This window comes from Rhipicephalus microplus, chromosome 8 (assembly GCF_043290135.1).
Source record: "Rhipicephalus microplus isolate Deutch F79 chromosome 8, USDA_Rmic, whole genome shotgun sequence".
Taxonomy (NCBI): domain Eukaryota; kingdom Metazoa; phylum Arthropoda; class Arachnida; order Ixodida; family Ixodidae; genus Rhipicephalus; species Rhipicephalus microplus.
In genome coordinates, this window is record NC_134707.1 from 76,065,794 (window position 1) to 76,087,986 (window position 22,193).

Genomic DNA, 22,193 nt, shown 5'->3' on the forward strand with positions numbered 1-22,193 from the left:
CATCTGCATATGAGGGCTTTGGTCATCATCGTTTATCTTTGTTGATAGAATGCTGGCGTGACTTTTCATGCATGAACTCTAAGTGACCGGGGCTCGTATGCTCCGGCCTCTATCATGCCATCTTTTGAAGCCAATAAATGTTTACAGTGATTAAAAACACAATTCTACTGTGCTTTCGCGTGACTCGCTCAGTTACTGGCTCTATCATGCACAACAAACAAACGATCCGGGGACAAGGTGTTCTGCAAATTCTTCCTGCAATAGTTATGAAGATATCAGAAATTGAAATACGGAAAGGGAGAATCACCCGAGGCCATGGTTGCTTTTGAGGGCTACTTGGTGCTAAATTGGCTACTTTTCAACCTTTTTGACGACGAGAAATTCTAATTGACGGCATGTCTATTTTGTGCCTACCGTCAAACTTTTAGTTTTGCATAGTAAAGTGATTTTATGTATTTATCATTGCTAGATATTATCTTCATACTACCCATCATGTTCTATTTGGCTACAAACTAGACTACAATATTAAATGACGTGGCTACTTTGGCCAATTTTGGCTCGCATTTTGGTGCCTTTTGTGCTCTACTTGACGCAGGAATACAGTAAAGTGCGCAACATAATAAATCAGCTTCAGGGCAACAGGGCGTGTAAGCGCTACAGCAAGAGTGCTAGTCCTCTATACGTGTATTGTGGGCATTTAGTATACGCATCCTCTTCACCGGCACATTATCATCATTATCATGTGTGGCTCATGCATCCTCATCGTTGTCGCGTAGCATCATCATCTTGGCTCATTCATCGTAGCTGTCGGCTGCCGGTTCCTCGGGCCTAATAAAAGGTAATCCAAACCAAGACTTCATACGTGGTGGAGGTGCTGGGTGGAGGTGCCTTAATAAAGGCATAGCTCTCGCATCAGGTGTGGCTCGCTTCAACAATGGATCAACTGTCCTCGCTGCTACCAACACCACACAAGATAAAATTTTACTACCACGGGGCACTACTGTCGCCTGCGTTGCCGATCTGCAGCCTGTGTGCGTTGTGCCTCTTACCCCTGTCTCCTCTAAAGGCCATCCTGCAGATCATGCTGCTTCCTCGGCCTTTACAGCAGCCATCAACAAAGACTTGAATGACTCACAGAAGCAGCAGCTGCTTGATTTGTTGGAAAAGCATGCAAACTCCTTTGACGTTCATTCATCCACCCTGGGCCAGACAACTGCTACAGCTCATCGTATTCAGACCGACGGAACATCCATTGTGCATCGTCGTCCGTACCGCGTCTCCCTAGCCGAACGGAAAATCATTGAGGAAAACGTAGAAGATATGCTGCAACGGGAGATAATCCGACCCTCAACCAGTCCTTGGTCGTCTCCAGTGGTTCTGGTGCGTAAAAAAGACGGTTCCGTACGATTTTGCATCGATTACCGAGCACTCAATAAGATCACTAGAAAGGACGTATACCCCGTTATTTGCACTTCACGTGCGTTGCCTACGCCATCGCGTCTTATCTGAAGGCAGTGGGATACGTTCTAACCGCAGTAACTTGAGAAGTGGGTCCAGGCGGCCGCACTCAAACCCACGGCCACAGTCAACGCACGTCGACCAACCCAGATCGCCCGCACGGAGTCCCCAGGGGTCCTTGCGCATTCAAATGGGACGCAGATTGGCTCTGCGGGCGAGAGAAAAAAAAAGAGTTGGCGCTTCTCGTTAAGAGATGCGCCTCGGTGTTTTCAGCTACAGGGGTTACAAAAACACCGCGGTTGGTCGACGCGTGAGCTCGAAGATTGGGTCTTACGTAACAAGGAAGCGTCCATGCTTGCCTGTGGCAATCGAAAGCCACCGGCTTGCTGTTTTATGCAACGGCACACCGAATCTGGGTCTCGCTGTCGTGTCATGTTCACACCGCTTCGGTCTCGTGTTCCCCTACTTATCTAGAGTCTCCTTCGTTGTCTCTCCCTGGAGAACCGTGGTCGTTATGGAACCGAGACGGGTCGCTGTGCTACGCTCGAGGTTCTATGTTAGGACTTATAGTGAGGAGACATAGTGTCTTCTCTACAGTACGGCTTTTGCAAAGTGCCATCTTTTTAATCCTTCCGCTAAACGGCTTTGGTACAGGAGAGCTCATTTGCGAAATAGCAAGCCACCCCAGTTCTTAGCGAGTCTTCCAACGCTCAACCGAGCTTGGGTAACCTTGCTGTGGTCTGGCTGTAAACTCCTAAGGAACCCTCCATGTTTTTGAAATGGACAAAAACTAGCACTTACATAAGCTAAGGAAACGCGCTTATAATATGCAACTAGACTTGCAGTTTAACCTAGATGATCTCTAGAATATAGTTTGCTGAAGCTGGGCTGGCACTTACTGCATTTACCTGCTTTTCGTGCTTCGGCCGTGCTTAGAACCACGGATCACTCACGTTGACAAACGTACAAGCTGACAGTTAAGGAGTGAGGGATACCACATACGACTTGCGTGGGATCGCCAATGACCTATGGCTACGAAATACCAAGCATTAAGTGGTGAACTAAAATTTCTTTTCTTTGATGTTGTCACTTTTACGTAGAAGTTTGAACTAAAAGACGAACGTATATTTTATGTTTACTGATCATCGAAATCAAAGATTCAATGGCTATGATACACGTGCAAGATGATCTGACGAAAAAGAAATGGTAATAGGAGTTTTAATGCGCAAAATATTTGACTCCCGTGCTCATTCGGAATTTGAGTGATCATCTTTAGACACAACAGTTTATGCGAACTCAGCGTGCTTAAATTACCTCATTTTTTTGTGCAAGTTGGTAAATTTGCATGGGCTGTGATGAGTATATGCTCTGTCGTGTCGCAAGAAGTATATCACGTGAAGTATATCACGTAGAGGTGATATACTACAGCTGAATCTGGTGTTTCTGCCATCGTTACAATGAAAGAGCAACAAATAATATGCGACGCACGTAGAAGGCGCTATGTCGTGTTTTAGTGTGAACGTCTAGGACCTCCATATAGTTTGGTAGTGTGAAATATGGTGGCCTGTGAATGTTAAAAAACTGCCACCAGTACCGAGTATGTGTTATATAAATGAATGCACCTGATTTTCAATTTGTACCACGGTACAAAAAACATGAGCCGGGCATGTAGCGTGCAGGCAGGATAACCGCTGGTGATTAAGGGTAACTAACTGAATTCTCGGAGAGGACAAGCAGATTAGGGGGAGACAGAAGGTTAGGTGGCCAGATGAGATTATGAGGTTTGCGGGTATAGAGTGGGATCATTAAGCACAGGACCGAATTGACTGGCGTAACATCAGAGAGTCCTTTGTCCTGCAGTGGACGTAGTCAGGCTGATGATTGATGAATGAATAAGGAATGAATAATAGAAAAAGGAAGCTCGGGGGCGCACAATTGGACCGCTGAAAATGGAATAAGCAATGCTATGCCATTTTTTACCTGAAGAAGTCTCAGCACAATAGTTCGACTGTTTGCTCTCATTTTAATACTGTTAGGTACCGCAGAAGTTTGTCTGCATATACGATGAATAATACCAACCACTGCGTGCATCACTACTTGTAAAATTCTTGAGGCGTTTTTCAGGTCCTTGTAACCGAACGTCATCAAACGCAACGTTTAAAGCACGCATTTTTTTAATATGGTAATAGCGAACTCAGATAAAACTAGGCATATTGTTCTTATCTGAAGTCGCTAAGCTCCACACCAACATTCCTCACTATCTTACAAGGCACCATGAATATTGGTTTGTGCCTCAACCGCGGACTAACTACAGCTTTCAAACCCTAAGCTATACATTGCCTTCTTTGCTTAATAACAAATTTGGCTTTTCTCACACCTCGATGCCCCGCCCGCGGTGGTCTAGTGGCTAAGGTACTCGGCTGCTGACCCGCAGGTCGCGGGTTAAAATCCCGGCTGCGGCGGCAGCATTTCCGATGGAGGTGGAAATGTCATAGGCCCGTGTGCTCAGATTTGGGTGCACGTTAAAGAACCCCATGGAGGTGGCCGAAATTTCCGGAGCCCTCCACTACGGCGTCTCTCATAATCATATGTTGGTTTTGGGACGTTAAACCCCACAAATCAATCAATCAATCATCACACCTCGATAACACGAACTTTCGTTTAACTTTCTTGAAAATCTATTTCGTTAATGTGTTCATTTCCCCACCACTTGTATTATAGTTTGTGTACGCAACCGAATTTCAATATATCTGGAGATATCTTTTTCTAGTATTGCTCATTTTATTGTGCACCCAGTTTTTCTGAGTTTGAGTTCTTGTTTATTATGCTACAAATTAGCCTGTGCTATTTGTCTTTTCGTGCATACCGCAGTCGCGATGTATCCGTGGGAAGGGAGCAACGTCAAGCCGCGACTGTGTGGTTTTTTTTCCCCTACTCCTCAGCCATGTATTTTTTATGCATGTCTTAAATAAGGACTCAGACTCAGACTCAGCGAAATAAAAATATGTAAAATAGAAGGCAGTTGCATTAACCCCAGCCGCTGATATACACTGTGAACTAATGTCCTGGCTTCGCTGATGCACTAGCGAAGCTTAAACCATCTGCATGGAGTTAAAACCATCAGCGAAGCTACAACATTTGCCCCGCCGTGGTGGTCTAGTGGCTAAGGTACTCGGCTGCTGACGCGCAGGTCACGGGTTCGAATCCCGGCTGCGGCGGCTGCATTTCCGATGGGGGCGGAAATGTTGTAGGCCCATGTGCTCAGATTTGGGTGCACGTTAAAGAACCCCAGGTGGTCTAAATTTCCGGAGCCCTCCACTACGGCGTCTCTCATAATCATATAGTGGTTTTGGGACGTTAAACCCCACATATCAATCAATCAAGCTGCAACATTTGTACAAAGTGCCCGGCCGGTAAAATTCATGGGAGCGCCCATTCCAACGTATTCTTCAATACATATTTCCTGTTCTTGTGTAAAGATATGCTTGAACCACTGGGCATCGCACCTTTTTTTTTTTTGGCATCCTCTGTCAAACAGAGTGTGACAACCGAAAATTGTATAACCTAATGGAACTGTGCACATTCGTTGCACAATGCATTCGAGCGATCTCGTTGCGTAACGAATTACATTACGACACCGACGTCGTATAGTCTCGGGTGAGCCAGCTGTCACTGTCTGCGAAGTGTGTGCGTGCCACGATGTAACAAGTGTAAGTGGCCTTTTGAAGAAGGCAGCTTTTGCCTTCGAAGTTGGTCTGACAGGTCGCTAATGCATGTTGACGACAACACCTCGGGAGCTCACGTAAGCTACGACATGTGTGCTATAGCGTTCACGTTGAAACGGTGAGCATCCAAAACGAGCTTAATATTTGAATTACGCATGTAACGGGCGAGGGTCATTCGCAACGACTAAAGTAAGTTCGTTCAACATAAAGCACTATTTATTTTGTGTCTCTCTTGCTTTTATTGAAAGGAGAGGCACCCGTGGGTTGAGGACATCCACCTATTACTGACGAAATCGATATACGTTTAGGCGTGGCGTGATTCGTAGAAATGTGAGTAAAATTAAATATAAAACAATGTTTACGTCAGCAGGCAACTTCGTTTGTGTCACTACCGTTGTGACTGGTTTCTTCCCTCACGTCAAACAACGAAATCGACAGATGCGTGTATTCAGACAACTGTCGCGCTTCGAAGACGTGTTCGATATGTTTCTTGCATGTGATTAATGTGTAAATCCCACTACGTGCGCATTTATTGCCGATGGGACGCCTGCCGCATCATCGTCCTACACAACCTTCCGATTAAGAGCATATAAATGGTTTGATTGCCATCAGCACACCCCGTTTCGAAGGAAATCCTTATCGTTAGTACCGTTCGTGACACTCTTTGAAACAAAATGCCTTCCACGGACTACAAGTACTTTTTGCTTCAACATTAAATTCCTGGTGCACTCAATCAGCTTCAGTCTCGTCGCAAAAATTGCTTTCGCTTTAAAAAAAAAAGTGCACTTATAGAAACACAATAACTATCTAGCGGGCTGCGCTTGGCTTAATTTTATCGCGGCTCGGTTTTACTGTGACCAAAATAGCTTCCACAACCCTCCTGGACAAGTGTGTTGCACTTTTACTGACTGGGCAGTGAACTTGAGCGTAACACAATGGTGCGACCTCTCAGAATGCATCATGGCAGTATCCTCTGGCAAGTGAACTAGGGCACGGAAAATATTGCGCTCCTCCGACTGCAACACAAACACTCGGAGAAAACTGATACAGAGGGCAGAAAAATAGGGCTTGCGCGGTACTTTCTTGCATGTCTGTCCTATTACGGATACGTAGATGTAGTTTCTGACTACTTCGATTTATTTTTCGCTGCATTCAATCCCTGTATCTCGCTCGTAGCTGCTTCTAAGGAGATCTAGTTTCTGTAACCATAGGCATGTGTAGCATTCTTCAATGAAAAATGACGAGGTGATCAAAGATTCTCGAGGCCCATCCCCCCCCCCCCCCCCTTCGTGTTCTTCTGCTCAAGTCCTTAAGATGAGAACGTGAAAAGGTGAGGTATCAGGAGAGGTGTCGACGTACTAACCGTAGCCAGCCTAAGCACCTGACCTTGTAGCCACATTCTAATCTTCCTTTCTTGCTTTGATATGAATTCGACGTTTTGAAAAGCATATGTTACACGTGATGCCATCTTCATCAGTGCTACAAGTGTTTTCTTTTTTTTTACTATTTCAGTCACTGTACTTTCTTTCTTTCTTCTCATTTTCGAACTAATCACCGAAGCTACTTACTTGTGTGAATCATTTCATTCAAAGCAGTGTTATACTTGCGTGACTTCTTGGACAGTAAATCTTAGCGCGTCAGTATATACCATTTTGGGCGCAGCGTTGTTGGCAAGGCTTGACTGGATTACAATTCCTTGAAGAACACCACGTGTGTATGGTCGTGTAGTTACTAGCAGCCTCGGTCTAACCAATGGAGTGACGAGACGCTCTCGCTGCAGCTGTGCTGCACTTTAAAGCCAACGACTATTGACGTCAATCGCCTTACCGATCACCATGAGCACAGCACTTGATTGATCATAACCAAACAATGGTCTCTATTTATGGGTATATTCTAGGGTGTGGACTGCCACCAGAGATTGTAGCTGATAGTTTCTTGACAGACATCAGCCACTAATTATTTTAGTGTGACTAAGACGTATTATAGTACGTGTGCTGAAATTATATATAAGTAAATATGCCACATCTCATCGCGTCGTGCGAATTGATTACATGCGAAGCACTCAGCGTGCCAGGGCTTAGGCCGCATTTGGAGTCAAGCCTTACGAGGTAAATCGATGTCTTTGTCTATTTGAGAGATGTTCATATCGTGTTCTAACCAGGTACGTTGACTGCTCCGGCGTCTCACGGGTACCGCAGTGTGTGAAGTGACGTAGACTCACGTTACAGCGCAGACGTGGCTTTCATCGAAACGGAATCTGAGCAGCGTTCAGCGGCGTGTTCTTGCTGGGACAAGCCACGGCACATATACCCTTATCAGATCATTATCGCGTACATATTCACTATAGTTATTATGATAATTCAGCACTAGCACCTCTCACCTCTGTGGGTTCGAGCTACGAACGAATAGTTGTCTTCTTTCCCTTTTTTTGGCCCTTCCGCTGCCTTGCGGGTTTTCGCAGAACTCATTTGCAAAACAGCATAAACACCTACAAGTATGATCGCTTTATACTAGTCGGCAACTGCGACGCAGTCATTATGGCACTTTATGTGACTTTCTATCCCTCAATTTACGTTAAATGGGGTAACGCTTGGGAATTGTATGATTAATCATCATGCACGGAGCTTCTCCCAATCGTCATGATTCACATTGTGGTGATTCCTGGCTTTCTTTTTTTACCAACGCCGTCGCTGTAGCCGTTGCCAAGGTGTTCCCTATAATGTCAAAGTCGATAACGCCGCTACGTGTGACCTGTGTTCTACGAGTGAGTCAAAGTGAGCGAGAGTGGCCAATGGTCGCCGCTTAAGCTGTAACAAGATGTGCCAGGTGGTCTCCATCATGCGAATTGCGCATGCAGAAGTGCCTGAGAGGGTGACGCATGGCTGTGGTAGGAGATGCGTTCTTTGGCGCACAGTGCGTGGTTTCCCACCGTCACTCATCGTATGCTTCAAAAAAATCTGAAGACGGCTTATACCTTTGTACCTGTTGTAGTGTCATTGCAAATATTGTGTTTAAGCGATAGTAACAGCGTGAAAGTCACTTCCTTAAGGTTGCGTTCACTTAGGCCACTGTTTCGTTTCGTTTCGTCAGCTCGTACGATAAAGCAGCTCTTCATTAGTTAACTTCCCTGCCTTTTCTCTCGATTTCTCTCTGTCTCTCTCTCTTTTATTAGCCTTCCGTGGCATAGAAATACAATTTGTTGGAACCACATTCATTGCTTCGACCTGGCAATGGAACTGCGATATTATTACCGTCCTTGTTATTCTTTGCCTTGCTCGTTGTTCTTGGAATGCAGTTGTCCGCGACTTACGTTTAGGTTCAACAGATCATGTGCGCTGTTGACACTCTTTTTTATCCCTCACGTTCGCAGGTTGATTGGTGCCACAGAACGCGACCAGAGAGGACCTATATACCAGGAAGATGCTGGAACTCAGCGACAACGATCGCCTGATTCTGGTGGCCTCTTGCGCGGGACTCGTCACGGCCACCATCCTGGTCACCGTGTGCGTGGTGACACCCCACTGTTGGCTCTATCGCTGCATCTGGGGTCGAGAGGAAGAGAAGGGTGAGTGGCGTACTTATTCGTACATCACACCGAGCGTATACATCTGGTCTCAGTGCTGGCTTCATGTCTATACAAGTGCCACTGCAGCCTTTCTCGCTACACTCGATTGCGAGGCAGCGTTCTAGGTGATGTGGTCGAGAATTTCAATAAATGAAACAATTTTCAAGTGGAATTTAAAGGAGATTGGATGAAAATTTGTGAATGATGCTACGGGACTGAAAACTTTTTTTATATTCAACCCAGTATTTTTAGGTCATGAAGGCAACACCAATTCATGCAAACTTTCAACGAAATGCTTTACGAATTGATGAAAACGCGACAAGTTTTACGGGACAGTCGCTTTTTCAGCCTACGAAGAGAAAAAGAGAGAGTTGAGGAACATAAGAAAGGTACAGCCATAGAGGAACTATACATTTTAATACCAGAAAAACTTTATTCAACGATGACAGAGTGCAAATAGCCTTGAAGTGAATGGAAGCTGCTATGCGATGGATAATCAACGTTATTATTCCGACATAACCAAACATTTTTGGTGGCCATATGATTCACAGGGTAACTGTAACTTACAAAGTCGATTCTGATTACCGAAAAATTTACTTTCGGTAAATAAGTTTGTAGCTTTTTGACTTGCTACCTCTTCATAATTTCAGAATGTCCAGTTAGGTGATATTTTGCGCGTTATATATCCTAGTGAAAACCATTGTATAGGCTTGTCCTTCTGCGGTTAACGTTTTCTACAGTGATTGCTTGGCGTCTTTCACTTGAAGTTATCGCATAATGAATATGTATCTCCTTATCTTCTTAAGTTGACTTGTTTTCAGCATTGTTTGTAAGCTTTCATACCTCACCTAGAGTTAGCATACTTGTACATCGGGCTCAATGTAATAGAGATGTGCGACTCGCGAATTCACGTAAAGCGTCGGTCGAGAACTGGGGCTGTGTTAAAGCAGCATAATGCGGGGGCAGCTTGTCACAGTGTTCTTATCGGCCACTTTTGCTCCGTTTATTGTCACAGGCACAACGTCGAAGTGCCCGTGTTCTCTAGTTTTGGCAGCAGTTGCAGAATTACAGACTGCCCACTCAAAACAGGAAGCATTAGCTCAATTTTGTGGAGTAACATTGCAACAAATAAGTGACTCAACCAGAGTGCTGCAATGGCTGATCCACGGAAAGCAACTCAGCCTAGGCAATGATGCCAATAAAATATGGCAGACACGCACAAGCCTACGTGACCCTCTCTCATACAGAGTTACTTCAAATCAGTACAGGAAAAGAGATATATCCTAATCGGCCGCAGCAAGAAGCTGGGTGTCACTATTAACGCAAGAAGTCTTTCGTAAGCTCGTATGGGCATTTGGTTTCGCTGTTGTGCAATAGAGACAATTTTGAACACAGCGTCTGCTTCTCTGTAGATGGCAGCTTTGTAAAGCCGCCGGCGCAGTTACAAAGACAGTGGGGATTAGGTTTCGTGAGGCTTGACGTAAGAGTTTGGGGCTTCTGTAACACACACCATGTAGAGAGAGCAATGCAATGCCTGGCTCGTAAAACTACCTAAATGGCACAGCCTCACAAGCTAGAACCTCCGTTCGAGTTGTTCTTTCGGAGAAATCACATTTGATAGCTGGCGCCCACGAAGGTAACTCAAGGCACTGCATCAGCTGCGCGTTGATCAGCTGCGCGTTGTAGAATTGCCGCTGTCTCTGTTCAAGGGATACATTATCTTTTGCTGCCACTTCTTCTAGTCATCAAAAAATTTGCAAATGGTACAATCGGGCATGTTCATGATGAGGATGACCTAGGCACACCCTAAACTGAAAGACGGAGCAGTCGTTTCTTTAGCTGGAGTAGCAGCCTCATTTTGTATATAATAATAAAACGACAATGATGGCGTTTTGTTGAACATTTTCTCTGTCAAATTTTGTCTCGCCTTTTCGACACCTCTTTGTCGCGACATCTCGTTCTATCCGTGTCCCCAATGATTTTTGGCTTCACAAAAAACTACGCGGAAAAGCAGCCATCAAACATAAAGGAATACAGTGGACTTGACCAATCAGATAGAGCTTGTTTTGGTGTCATTTAACAAAAGACCTCTTTCCTTTAGGGGCAAGCGCTGTTCTTGGAATTTACTCTCAAAAAGAAGCTAGAATGCTGGATGCCCAGATCACTGAGCATCTTTCTCTTGCGTGTGGGCTGAGAAACAGCACAAAGCAAAATACGGAGGGTTTTGTCTTAAAAGGTGGAGTCTCAAACGAAAGAAACCAAAACAAACTTTGTTATCTTTGCCGAGTGTGATTGTAACTTGCTGCCTCTTGAAGTAGCAAAGTGTTATTGGTGACTGACGCAGTGCATTTTTGAAGCTGGCAGACATCTCCCATGCGCCCAAACGTGTCAGAAGAAGAATTTGTGGCATTTTTTCTAGGCTGTCGCACTGCCAGGAAAGAGTCTCGTCTAAGACAGATGTAGCCTCTTTATTTTGGAAGCTGTCCAATATTACGTTACGTGTGGAAATATATATGATGAAAAAGAAATATCTGCACCACCAAAAAAACTTTTTGATTGCTCGAAAAAAAAGCTGGCCTTGTATCTGCATTTTTCACTGCAAATGCCGTCGAAAGACGATAGTATTGCGTGTGGAGAGAGTGAACAGAACGTTTATTTGATGTTCTGCACGAGAAACTGGTGAATTGTGTTATGAAAGCGCTGCGTTAAAGAGTCTTGATCTGTGCAGCGAAGGCGAACAAGCGCATCGAGGCACGTAAGACACGAGCGCCACCTGGCAGTTACCTTCAAAAACGAAGGAAGGCGTGTGCGCCCACCGAGAAAGATGCACGCCTGTCTTGAAGGCGATAAGGTGTAAAACGCAGCAGGTGCCACCACCGTGTGGTTATAGCAAAGCGTTGGAAACACGTGCCTTTTGAGCATCGCGTTGCACTGTCAGCGCAGCGTGATAAACGCTGCGGTCCTTAGTATTACTTATGTGGGTCTGCTCTAGTATAAAGACGCACGTAGAAAATATCGACGTTTTGTTATAGTGCCTCAGATATGTGCAATATTTGCTTTTTAATTGACAACAGCACAAGTATGAACGCTGAATCTTGAGCAATATTGGCGGGTGCTGCGGATGGGATTGACCGTTTGGGGTATCGTTTGGTGCCCTTTGGAGTATAGTTACGGTGTACAAACAAACAAATGTACAGACAGACAGACAGACAGACAGACAGACAGACAGACAGACAGACGGACGGACGGACGGACGGACGGACGGACGGACGGACGGACGGACGGACGGACAGACAGACAGACAGACAGACAGACAGACAGACAGACAGACAGACAGACAGACGGACGGACGGACGGACGGACGGACGGACGGACGGACGGACGGACGGACGGACGGACGGACGGACAGACGGACAGACAGACAGACAGACAGACAGACAGACAGACAGACAGACAGACGGACAGACGGACAGACGGACAGACAGACAGACAGACAGACAGACAGACAGACAGACAGACAAAGAGACAGAGAGACAGAGAGACAGAGAGACGGACGGACGGACGGACGGACTAAAATTCTATCGTCCTAAAAAAAGTGCCGCCATATCCACAAAGTGAATGATGATGAGTGGGCGAAGCTCTGGAGGAAAACCTGGTAAACCATGAATCTTCCGTACATTTTGCCTACTCGATTTTATTACAATGCTCCCCCTAGCGTACGTCACCGCACTAAATCGAACGATTGCCTTCCACCAACGACACGTGCCATATGTGACATCTTTCCTATTTTATAACATCTCGCATCTTTCATCATCAACTACAAGTACCGCCGTCTAGTTTATAACATCTTGCATCTTTTCATCATCAGCTACAAGTCCCGCCATCTAGTGAGCACTGAAAGAACTAAACGAGAGGTGGCTACATGCAGGAGACGGTGCCGCCATCTAGTGAACACTGCAAGAACTAAACGAGAGGAGGCGACATACAGGAGACGGTACCGCCATCTAGTGGACACTGCAAGAACTAAACGAGAGGTGGCTACATACAGGGGACGCACAGCCCACGCCTTAAGGAGCTTCGCCCCTAAAAGACAAAGTACCAGTGCAGCGAGCGAGATAGACGTCAGACGACGTCATGAAGGCGGCTGACGTTGCCACGACAGTCTCGCCACATTATTATAGGGGGCTGAAGCGGAGTGGTGGCAGCTGCCAACGTACCACTTGCCAGGGTCGTGAAATCGTTCTGTTCTCGGTAGACTGCGATGCGGTGAAATTCTCGGTAGATTGCGATGCGGTGAACTAAAGATCAAATGGCTATCGACGTTCTTCTCCGGCGGCTTTTATTACGTCGGGGTGTAAATTGAGGAACCAATTAATTGACCGCAAGGAGTTAGGCTTCTACTCGATATAAGTTGGCGATATATGTGAGGCCGTCGTCAAGGCACCTTCCTACAGTACGAATATAGGCTGTAGCGAGGGTGACGCAATATTTCGAGCCTCAGAAGCCAATTTAGTGTGGCGTCGATCTACTAAATCGTGCTTGTGGTAGCATACTAAAACCCACCATGTCATGGCTGACTTGCTGTTACAAGCTGCCACTCTAGCGTCGCCAGCGCGAAGTCGGCGACGGGAATGACAGCAGGTTGGTTCGTTCCGTACGCAAGCAGAGACAATGAAGCGATCAGAGACGTGAGAAAACAAAACAAACTTTACTCTAGTGATATTGCAGCACACGGGATCTAATACAACACTTCAATACAGCTAACAAAATACATCGACACTTGATACAACTAAAGAGATATATAACAGAAACAATAAATCAGCTTACGAGAGAGAACTATTACAAACTACACAAACTAACAAGAATAGACGACGGAGGAGAAAGTTCGAAGATATAAACAGGTGAAGGCATACGTGTGATGACCGGCAGCGTTGTGTCCCCGACGATCGGATGCGAGAAGTCGAAGAGAGTTCTGGCACGACTGCGATGTCGGCGGTGTTGCAACGCTGGTGGCTCCGGGAGGCTAGTGCTTGCAGGTGACTTCGAGCAGGTTGAGCTAACTCGAGGCGAAGTCCCGATGTCTACGTTGCAGACGTTAATATCGCGTCACAACTAGACGAACGGCTAAGTTTAGGTGGCCAGCAGATACAGAGCCACACTAAAAACTTCTTGAAGAGATGCTTGTTGATCTGTTTCTACACCATCTTGGTCAGCGACTAGTCTGCCTAGCAGGGCAAAATCCTGCGCTTAACTCCCCCTCGTGTCTCCTCGCTCTCTTCCTTGGGGACAAGAGACCTCTACCTGGGTCCAATCATGCGCGTTTAATTGATGGGAAACTCCGCCCCAAAAATATTTTGACCTCACCCCTTTTTATTTGGGAGAGGGTCCTCAACTAGCGAGAGTGACAACCTGTCGGGTTGTTGTCATACGGCTTGGCCACCAGAGCGTTTCTTACGTTTTTCCCCGTGGGAACGGTCAACCACTTAGCTCTCAGTCGGTGCATCTTGTAGTCTAATCCTTGTTCGGGGTATACCGCGGCCTTCTACGACCTTGCAGACGTCGCCACAGTTACAAAAGGATTAACCGTCGGCGGCGACGTTCTAAGGAGAGCACCCCATTTTGCACTTATCGGTTCCCTTTCATGTGCCGCCGTTTCTCACGGTCAGTCGGGGAGTACGGCGCCCGTTAATTGCCGTGACGCGGTGTCGCTGAAAATAGCCGTCCGTGACACTTGCAATAGCCAGATATTTGAAGAAGCCTGAAAACAAAGACTGGTGAATGTAGACCACGTGTTAAGCTGACATTTCGTAAGTGAGCAATCGCATTAAGGGCTCATGTTGTACAGCCCATTAGTGCCTCAATCTTTGGAAACTCGTCTGCGTGAACCAGACGTTGGGTAGATGGGACTGTGCTATTTTAACTCGCCTTTTCGTATAAGAAAGTCGCTTTTTGGAGCGTTTGCTGGAACTGAAATTTGGCGAAGTGATTCTTGGAAGAGATGTCACGGAGATACCGTTGCGAAAAATTGCCAGAAAAAACGCAGCGCTCCCAAATATAGGAGCCTACAGTAAGCCCGAATATCACAAAAAAGAATGCAGAAAAGAGTGATTATATATAACGTGAAAATGTTAAAAATCTTAGAAAAATGTGTGAGTGCATGTTGGGGAAAAGATATCTCTCGAGTTTTGTCTCAATTGTCTAAGTGGCGGTGACAAGTCTGCAATCCTTAGTGACAGATTTCTGTTTTTAGGGGCGAAACTCCTTATAGCGGCACCCGTTCGTCCCCCGTAGTATGTAACAAGTATAACATTTTGACCTCCAAGGTGGTGCCGGTGAGAGACTTATGTGCGTTGTTGAACAATAAAAAATAATGCTCAATGTACATGTCAATGGCTGCTAATGGAGAATGAGACACAGGAGCATTCGGCTTTTAGTTAACGCGCAGGCTGCGATCACTATTAGCAGCCATTGGCATGTACATTGAGCACTATCTGACAAGAAAGGGTTGCTACGTTATACTCTCTGGGTGTAACCTCCTTAGCTTTAGAAAGGTTTAGAGAGCGTTGAGCCGTAGTGCCATGAATACAATGAACTTCTATATACCATGAAAGAACTCGAGGTGGTTAAAAATGGGAAGTAGATACGAAGGGCAAGTCGTAAGAAAGTAAAAGCCGAATTCTCCGCCTCTCATTTCCCATTAGCAGCCATTGGCATGTACATTGAGCACTATCTGACTGAAAAAACTTGCTACGTCATGCTCGCTGGGCGTAACCTCCTTGGTTTTCGAAAGGTTTAGTGAGCGTTCGGCCGCAGTGCCATGAATACAGTGAACTAGTATATACCATGAACTCGAGGTGGTTAAAGGTGGGAAGTGGACCCGAAGCGCAAGCCGTAAGAAAGTGTGCGTGTGCCACCTCTCGTTTAGTCCTTGGAATGTCCGCTGGATGGCGGTGCTTCTATATGGGAAATATATGATGAAAAGATGCGAGATGGTGGAACTTGGAGTGTTGAATAGATGCACGAACGGACACATAGACAGATGCATGGATGGACGCATGAACGGACGCAGGGGCGGCTGCATGGACGAACGCAGGAACGGACGCGAGAACAGACGCACGCACGGACGGGCTGATGGACGCATGGACGGTCACACTGACAGACGCATGGACGGACGGAAGCAAGAACGAATGGACGGACGAATTCTTCGCCCCACTCTCCATCATTCACTCCGTGGATATGCTGCCATTTTTTTTCCTGTTTCGCTTTTATTACGTAAGGCTTCTTCCAGAGTGTGTTAGTTTTATGAGGCGTCACCTCTCGCAGGTAAAGCTGGACGTAATCGAAAGTCCGGCACGAGGTACTTACAAGCGCCTCGTGTTTCCGTTCACCGAGACGTAACTGAAAGGATTCATCATTCGCGTAAAACAGAACAAAATAAGCTGGCCCACTTCGTCGTCAGTTTTTTCTTAACTTTTTCTGGGCGTCCTCTGATTTTATCATCTGCATCCTTCGCTCTTTTGTTCACTCACGGCGTGAAGCTTATCCCTTTAGCATATAGTCCTTTCTACATCAGTAGACACTCGAAGGCAGAAAAGAGCTCGTTTTTTATTTATACCAGGAAGATGATTTATATGATAAAATCTGCAACACACCGCGTGCAAAAGTTGAATGACCCACTATAAATGAGGTTTTTCCAGCCATCGCGTCACTGCTTCATTCGCGCGGGCAAAAATAGGAAAACCCTAGATCTTTGCCTTTAGGAGTAAACGCGATAGTTATGTTTGTCCCTAGTGAGTACTTTAATCATTCAGTGCATATTCTTTATTGTATGATCCTAAATGGGATGGCTTAAATTGTGGATGCCTCCTCATCGTCATCAGCCTAACTGTGCCCACTGCAGGAAAAACGCCTCTCCCATGTTCCGCCTGTCATCTCAGTCTTGTGCTTGCTGCTGCCACTTTACACCCGTAAACTTCCAAATGTCATCTGCCCACTAGACATTTTGTCTCCCCTTCAGCCGCTTGCATACTCTTGGAATCTAGTCTTCGATTCTTAATGAGCGCCGATTATCTTGTCCACTCGATACGTACCCAGCCCATTTCTGTTTCTTCCTAATTTTGACTATGATGTCTTAACACCCGTTGTTTCTCTAATAAACTCTGCTCGCCTCTTGTCTCCGCGGGTTACACCTTTCATATTTCTTTTCATTGCCCGCTGCTTCGTCCTCAGCTTAAGTTGTACCTTTTTTGTAATTCTTCAGGTTTCTGCTTGTGGATTACTACAATTTTGGATAATCACGGTGTGATAGATAACGTTGAAAGTGCCTTGTGTTAGTGAAGCTTTCACACATAGTTCTATTCTGTGTAACAGGTAGCATGCTTTAAACAACGAGCGTGTGGATTGGCTTCGGACTTAAAGTGCACAAACTACGTGGTCTTGAGGGATATACGTGCAGTAATGTGTATGCGCTTTTTGTAAGGAGTCACTAGATTCAAAGCATTCGGTAGTGATAATAGTCACATGTTCTGACGCCTGATGGCAACGTGGGCTTGTACCACGCAATATTAACTCTATAGTAACAGTGGTATAGTGAAGCATCGATGGAGGACGCATGTGTTAGTACAGCATACATTTCCATTCCATTTTCAAGCAGACGAATTTCTTTTCACTGTATTTCCAAGCAGACGTGTGGGTGTGGTAGAGCACCTGCCTGTAACGAAAACGGCCTGGGTTCGATACTCACTCGGACTCTGTAATGCTTATTATTTATTTTATTTGCATCTTTTGCAATTTTTCAGTGACACCAATGACGCTAACATCAACGCCCAAATTCCTGCCATATCAGCCCTTTAGAGCTAACACATTAAAACGAATATACATATTTTTTGCGAGGCTATAGAAGTACAAACTGGAAGCAAGGGTTTGAACCGGTTGCAGTAATCTTTTAGCACAGGGGTGCTGCTGTATTGACCCAGGGTTTAACGCACTGTCTCTGTCTCCAACAGTGCTCTCGCCAAGCCCAGCGGTTATACATAGAGAACAAGGGGCTTTCTCCGAAAGCGTGGCCAGGGCGTGGTCCCCATTGGCAGCTCGCGGAGTATCTTAATGAATCCCGACCTCACTGTAATAGGTGGCTCCTTCATGTAGATCTTGGGGGGGGGGGAGATATCTCAACGAGCCTTTTCTCGACGGGCACATCTTCCGATTGTCCCGACTCACGCCATCCTGCCTCAACGTTTCTCGAGATTGCCCGAGGTCATGCACCTGACCACTCCCCTTCTTTTCCTGCTACTTGTACCCTTTTCCAGGAGTGATATGCGAAGAACCATTCGGCGTACGGAGGAGCGTTAACCGCCTCCCTAAAGGCTGTTTAATTCTTAGGCCAGGCCCGTATTCACAAACCAACCTCAGCCTTACATCATGTTTTCCTCAACTTCATGTACTCTCTACATGCGTAATAAAGACACAAAAATGGTAACAGGGCGAAAGATGAGGACGAGATTGTTTAATGTACACTGGTCTAATTTGTTTATCGTGCACAATAAAGGTTAAAAGTCAATAAGGAAAACTCGAGGAAAGTATAACGTTGGTTTATGAATACGGTTCTTAGACCTTAGCTGTTTTCGGTTGAACATCGAATACTTGCATCTGAACCCTTTGTTCAGATAGGAAAGCTGATGGCGTTCATAGACAGTACGGCACCTCTCGTTTGTTTTAGGTAGCTTGTCATTGCGCCTTCCCCGAAGTGTCCACTGTATCGTGGTCACACTCGTCGGTGAAATCATTAAGTAAACCATCACTAGGAGACGCAATGTGTCTGCTATTCTATTTCTGTAACCACAGAGGTGTAACTTTTGGGGTCAGCAAGGGAAAAAAGATAAATAGCGCCTGCTCGGCTGATCACCCTTTAATATTGGGAGCAAAATATTAACGGACAACTATGAAGGGCTGTATTTGCTAGCTGAGAAAAAGAGATCGTCGTCATTAGGCCGTACAACTCTGAATGAAATTAGTGAAATTATGGCACAATAATGACACTCTCATGACGTCGACCAGTATTGCGAATAGCTGCGATATTCTGGAGACAGGTATATCTTTCTTGTCTAAGAGCCAACGGAAAGCACAAATTATTCAACGATTGGAAGCTAGACGGCACAATTCACCGCGATTCCCCAGGATGTTATATTGAGCAAGCGTCACGAGCTTAGATGGGCCACAACACAGGAACGCTGACTTGCGAGAGATGAACAGTATGTGATGGCGGCTGCCTCTCTCTTTATTTTTTCTATTTGGTCAAAGTAAAGTACCCCTTTTAGGGGCGAAGCTCCTTATGGCGTGGCTTGTGCGTCCCTCGTAGTACGTAACCAGCAGTGGCACATACCCGAAATAGCGGTCCTTACGATTTTGACCTCCAAGGTAGTTCCGGTGAGAGATTTCTTCTGTGCGTTGTTGAACAATAAAAGATAGTGCTCAATGCACATGTTAATGGCCGCTAAGGGGGAATGAGAGACAGGAGCATTCGGCCTTTAGGTAACGCGCACGCTGCGATCCCCATTAGCAGCTATTGGCATGTACATTGAGCATGATCTGACAAGAAAGGGTTGCTGCGTCATACTCGCTGGGTGTAACCTCCTTGGTTTTAGAAAGGTTTAGCGAGCGTTGGGCCGCATAGCCATGAATACAGTGAACTAGTATATACCATGAACTCGAGGTGGTTAAAGGTGGGAAGTAAACCGGAAGCGCAAGCCGTAAGAAAGTGTGCATGTGCCACCTACCGTTTAGTCCTTGAAATGTCCGCTGGATGGCGGTGCTTCTATATGGAGAATATATGATGAAAAGATGCGAGATGGTGGTACTTGGAGTGCTGAATAGATGGACGAACGGACACACAGACAGATGCATGGATGGACGCATGAACGGACGCAGGCACGGATGCATGGACGAACGCAGGGACGGACGCACGAACAGACGCACGCACGGACGAGTGGATGGACGCATGGATGGTTACACAGATGTACGCAGGAACGGACGGAAGCAAGAACAAATGGACAGACGAATGCTTCGACCCACTCCCCATCATTCACTCCGTGGATATGCTGCCATTTTTTTAGCCAACGAGCACTGTATTAGGCACGGCGAAACAATAAACACCAAATCTGTACTCGGTAACAGCATAAAAGGATCTTTCTTCCCTTCGTTTCGGCGTTTCTTTTCGTAATAGCTGATTGCACCTGAGAAAGGTAAAATACTAGCAGCTTTACAGGCACCGTTTTTTACAAGAACCTCAATTCTAGCGTCGAATGGTCCTGAACTATCCAATAATTGAATGAGCGGGCCCTTCTTAATGATTCCATTTATGCCGTACAGTGGTAATCGTGAAATCTTGAAGCAACGAACACAACATTTATTTTTCGATTGATTTTGTGCCAGACAATAAATGTTTACTGAAACAAGGCTCTCGCTTACGTATATAGGGTAAGCAAGAGTCTGTGTAAAGAAACGCCTTATTAATGTGTCACAAACTGAGGTTGCCAGTGGGAGCATGGACAGCCGCAAAAGATCTCTGTTTCCATAGTAAAGACAGTAACTCTGGCTGGCTTTCTATTGATCAATAACTCCATTCGAGTAGACGTTCGACTGTCTCACTAGGTTATATTATGGATTACCCATTCATCTTACAGAAATTAGGAAATAGCAACGGGCAGGATCCATCTTTGAGATCGCGTGCAACGGGTCCTTTGCGAATTGCATCAGTATGTGGGAGGAACGATGGTTCGGGTGTCCCTAATTCAAAGCGTGCGAAATGCAGCCCGCATTAGCAGTTTACACAGAACGCAACCATAGGATTACGCTAAATGATTCCACGTATCCAATCACACTTCTCGGGGACTTCGCCCTAATTGTGAGTGTGTTGCCTGAAGAGTACAAAAACTCACGTGTCTGGCACAGTTCACACACATTTTTAGTAATGTTCTCCAATCACTTTATGAATATCTCCAATTTCGGCACACTATTTCTGATCGTATTTCTCAGAAGCATCAATCGAGTGATTTCTGACTGTCTGTGCCGTGAGACATTTGGCCTTCGGCAGTGCATGTGAGCTGCAGTCCCGCTGATGTTATCTTTTCTGGTGTGTTCTTTCTTCCTTTTTCCTATGATGCCACCATTCGACAAGATGTGATCTTTTCTGACTTTTGTTTCTTACCTTTTCTGATGCTGCCACCATTCGACAAAATGTTATCACTGTTGTAACCACTCGTGATAATATTCAAGACATACAGATAAGAAAAAAACACTGTAAGGGTTACTTTGTTTCAGACGCAATAATGATATTGCACATATCCCGTGTTAGTGATAACCAACCAGCAGTATTAACAAGGAAGATATAGAAAGGAAGGTTATTGTAGTAAATTATGGTACAAATGTCAACAAAGTGGCCGAGGCTGGGAAAGAGCTTACGACGTTAGAATTACGCCTATGTTGCTCCACTAACTCAATTATAACGGTGGTCATGTCCATGCCCACTTCATGGGGTGTATGTTGCAGGCTCGGCTTCTGCTAACGGTATGTTGTCTTTTAGTGCATTTTACTTTGTTCACATTTATATCATAACCATTACAAATAACATCCGCTCTACTTTCCTACGTATTACTGTCTCTTCGTTCTGATGCAAGAGCTTCCGCTACAAATATTTCCTCGACAAGAATATTTTGAAAGGATTGGCATGCACCTTGTGACTAAGGGACGGGCAAGCTCTTTCCTTCACGGCGGGTGCTTACCGAGTGCGGGCCCCAAACGATTAAGGCTCAGTGAAACTTGACAGTACATATGTAAAGTGTTCAATACTCCATGAGAAAGTCTAGAAGTTGCTTCCATGGACATTGAACGTCTAACATTTTTGAAGGATGAGATACCTAATCGAAGCAAACATCCTATATGCGCATTGGGCTTTGCGTATAAATCACCGAATATCATGTTCTTCTACGCTCCTCTTCTACGCATGCGCTCCAACATGTCAAAAATGGTACATTATAGATATAACAGTCCCACATACCAACCATGAAGTTTCCTCTTGTTGCCGTTTCCAGCACCGCGCAGAAGCTCCATCGGTTATTGTTTGAGGTGCGCTATGAAAAGATCATTGTAGTGCGACTGACCGGGAGAGTGACCTGCTCTGTAGCAAGAATTATTCTCCCAGGGGAGTTCATGTATTTCAGGCCTTTCGTATAGTCTCTCTCTCCATTATGCGACGACATACGTCGCGGCGCTTTCAGTTTAAATCTTTTGTTTCGCGGTAGATTGACGAAGGCACTTGGCGTTTGGTCATACAAAAACCTACACCTAGCCAGCCCTGCTATTTTCCATCGTATTTCCTCACCAACCGGTAATGTGCACTTAGCCGGTGGCGTCCCAATATAGAAAGGCGACTGTGACCAAGCACCGCT

General features: G+C 45.6%; 1 protein-coding gene across 7 annotated transcripts in view; it reads left to right on the forward strand.

The window, feature by feature from the left end:
• LOC119164551 (synaptotagmin-1) overlaps nt 1-22,193 on the forward strand; it is a 238,143-nt gene that overhangs the window by 175,548 nt on the left and 40,402 nt on the right. For 5 of the 7 annotated variants that reach the window (XM_075872144.1, XM_075872147.1, XM_075872150.1 and 2 more), the window contains one exon: nt 8,554-8,748. In XM_075872144.1, coding sequence (XP_075728259.1) covers nt 8,604-8,748 — 145 coding nt within the window. In that variant the 5' untranslated portion in view covers nt 8,554-8,603. Of the gene's footprint in view, nt 1-973; nt 1,381-7,167; nt 7,292-8,553; nt 8,749-22,193 lie in introns of those variants that run through there. The other 2 variants (XM_075872149.1, XM_075872146.1) reach the window with 2 other exon arrangements.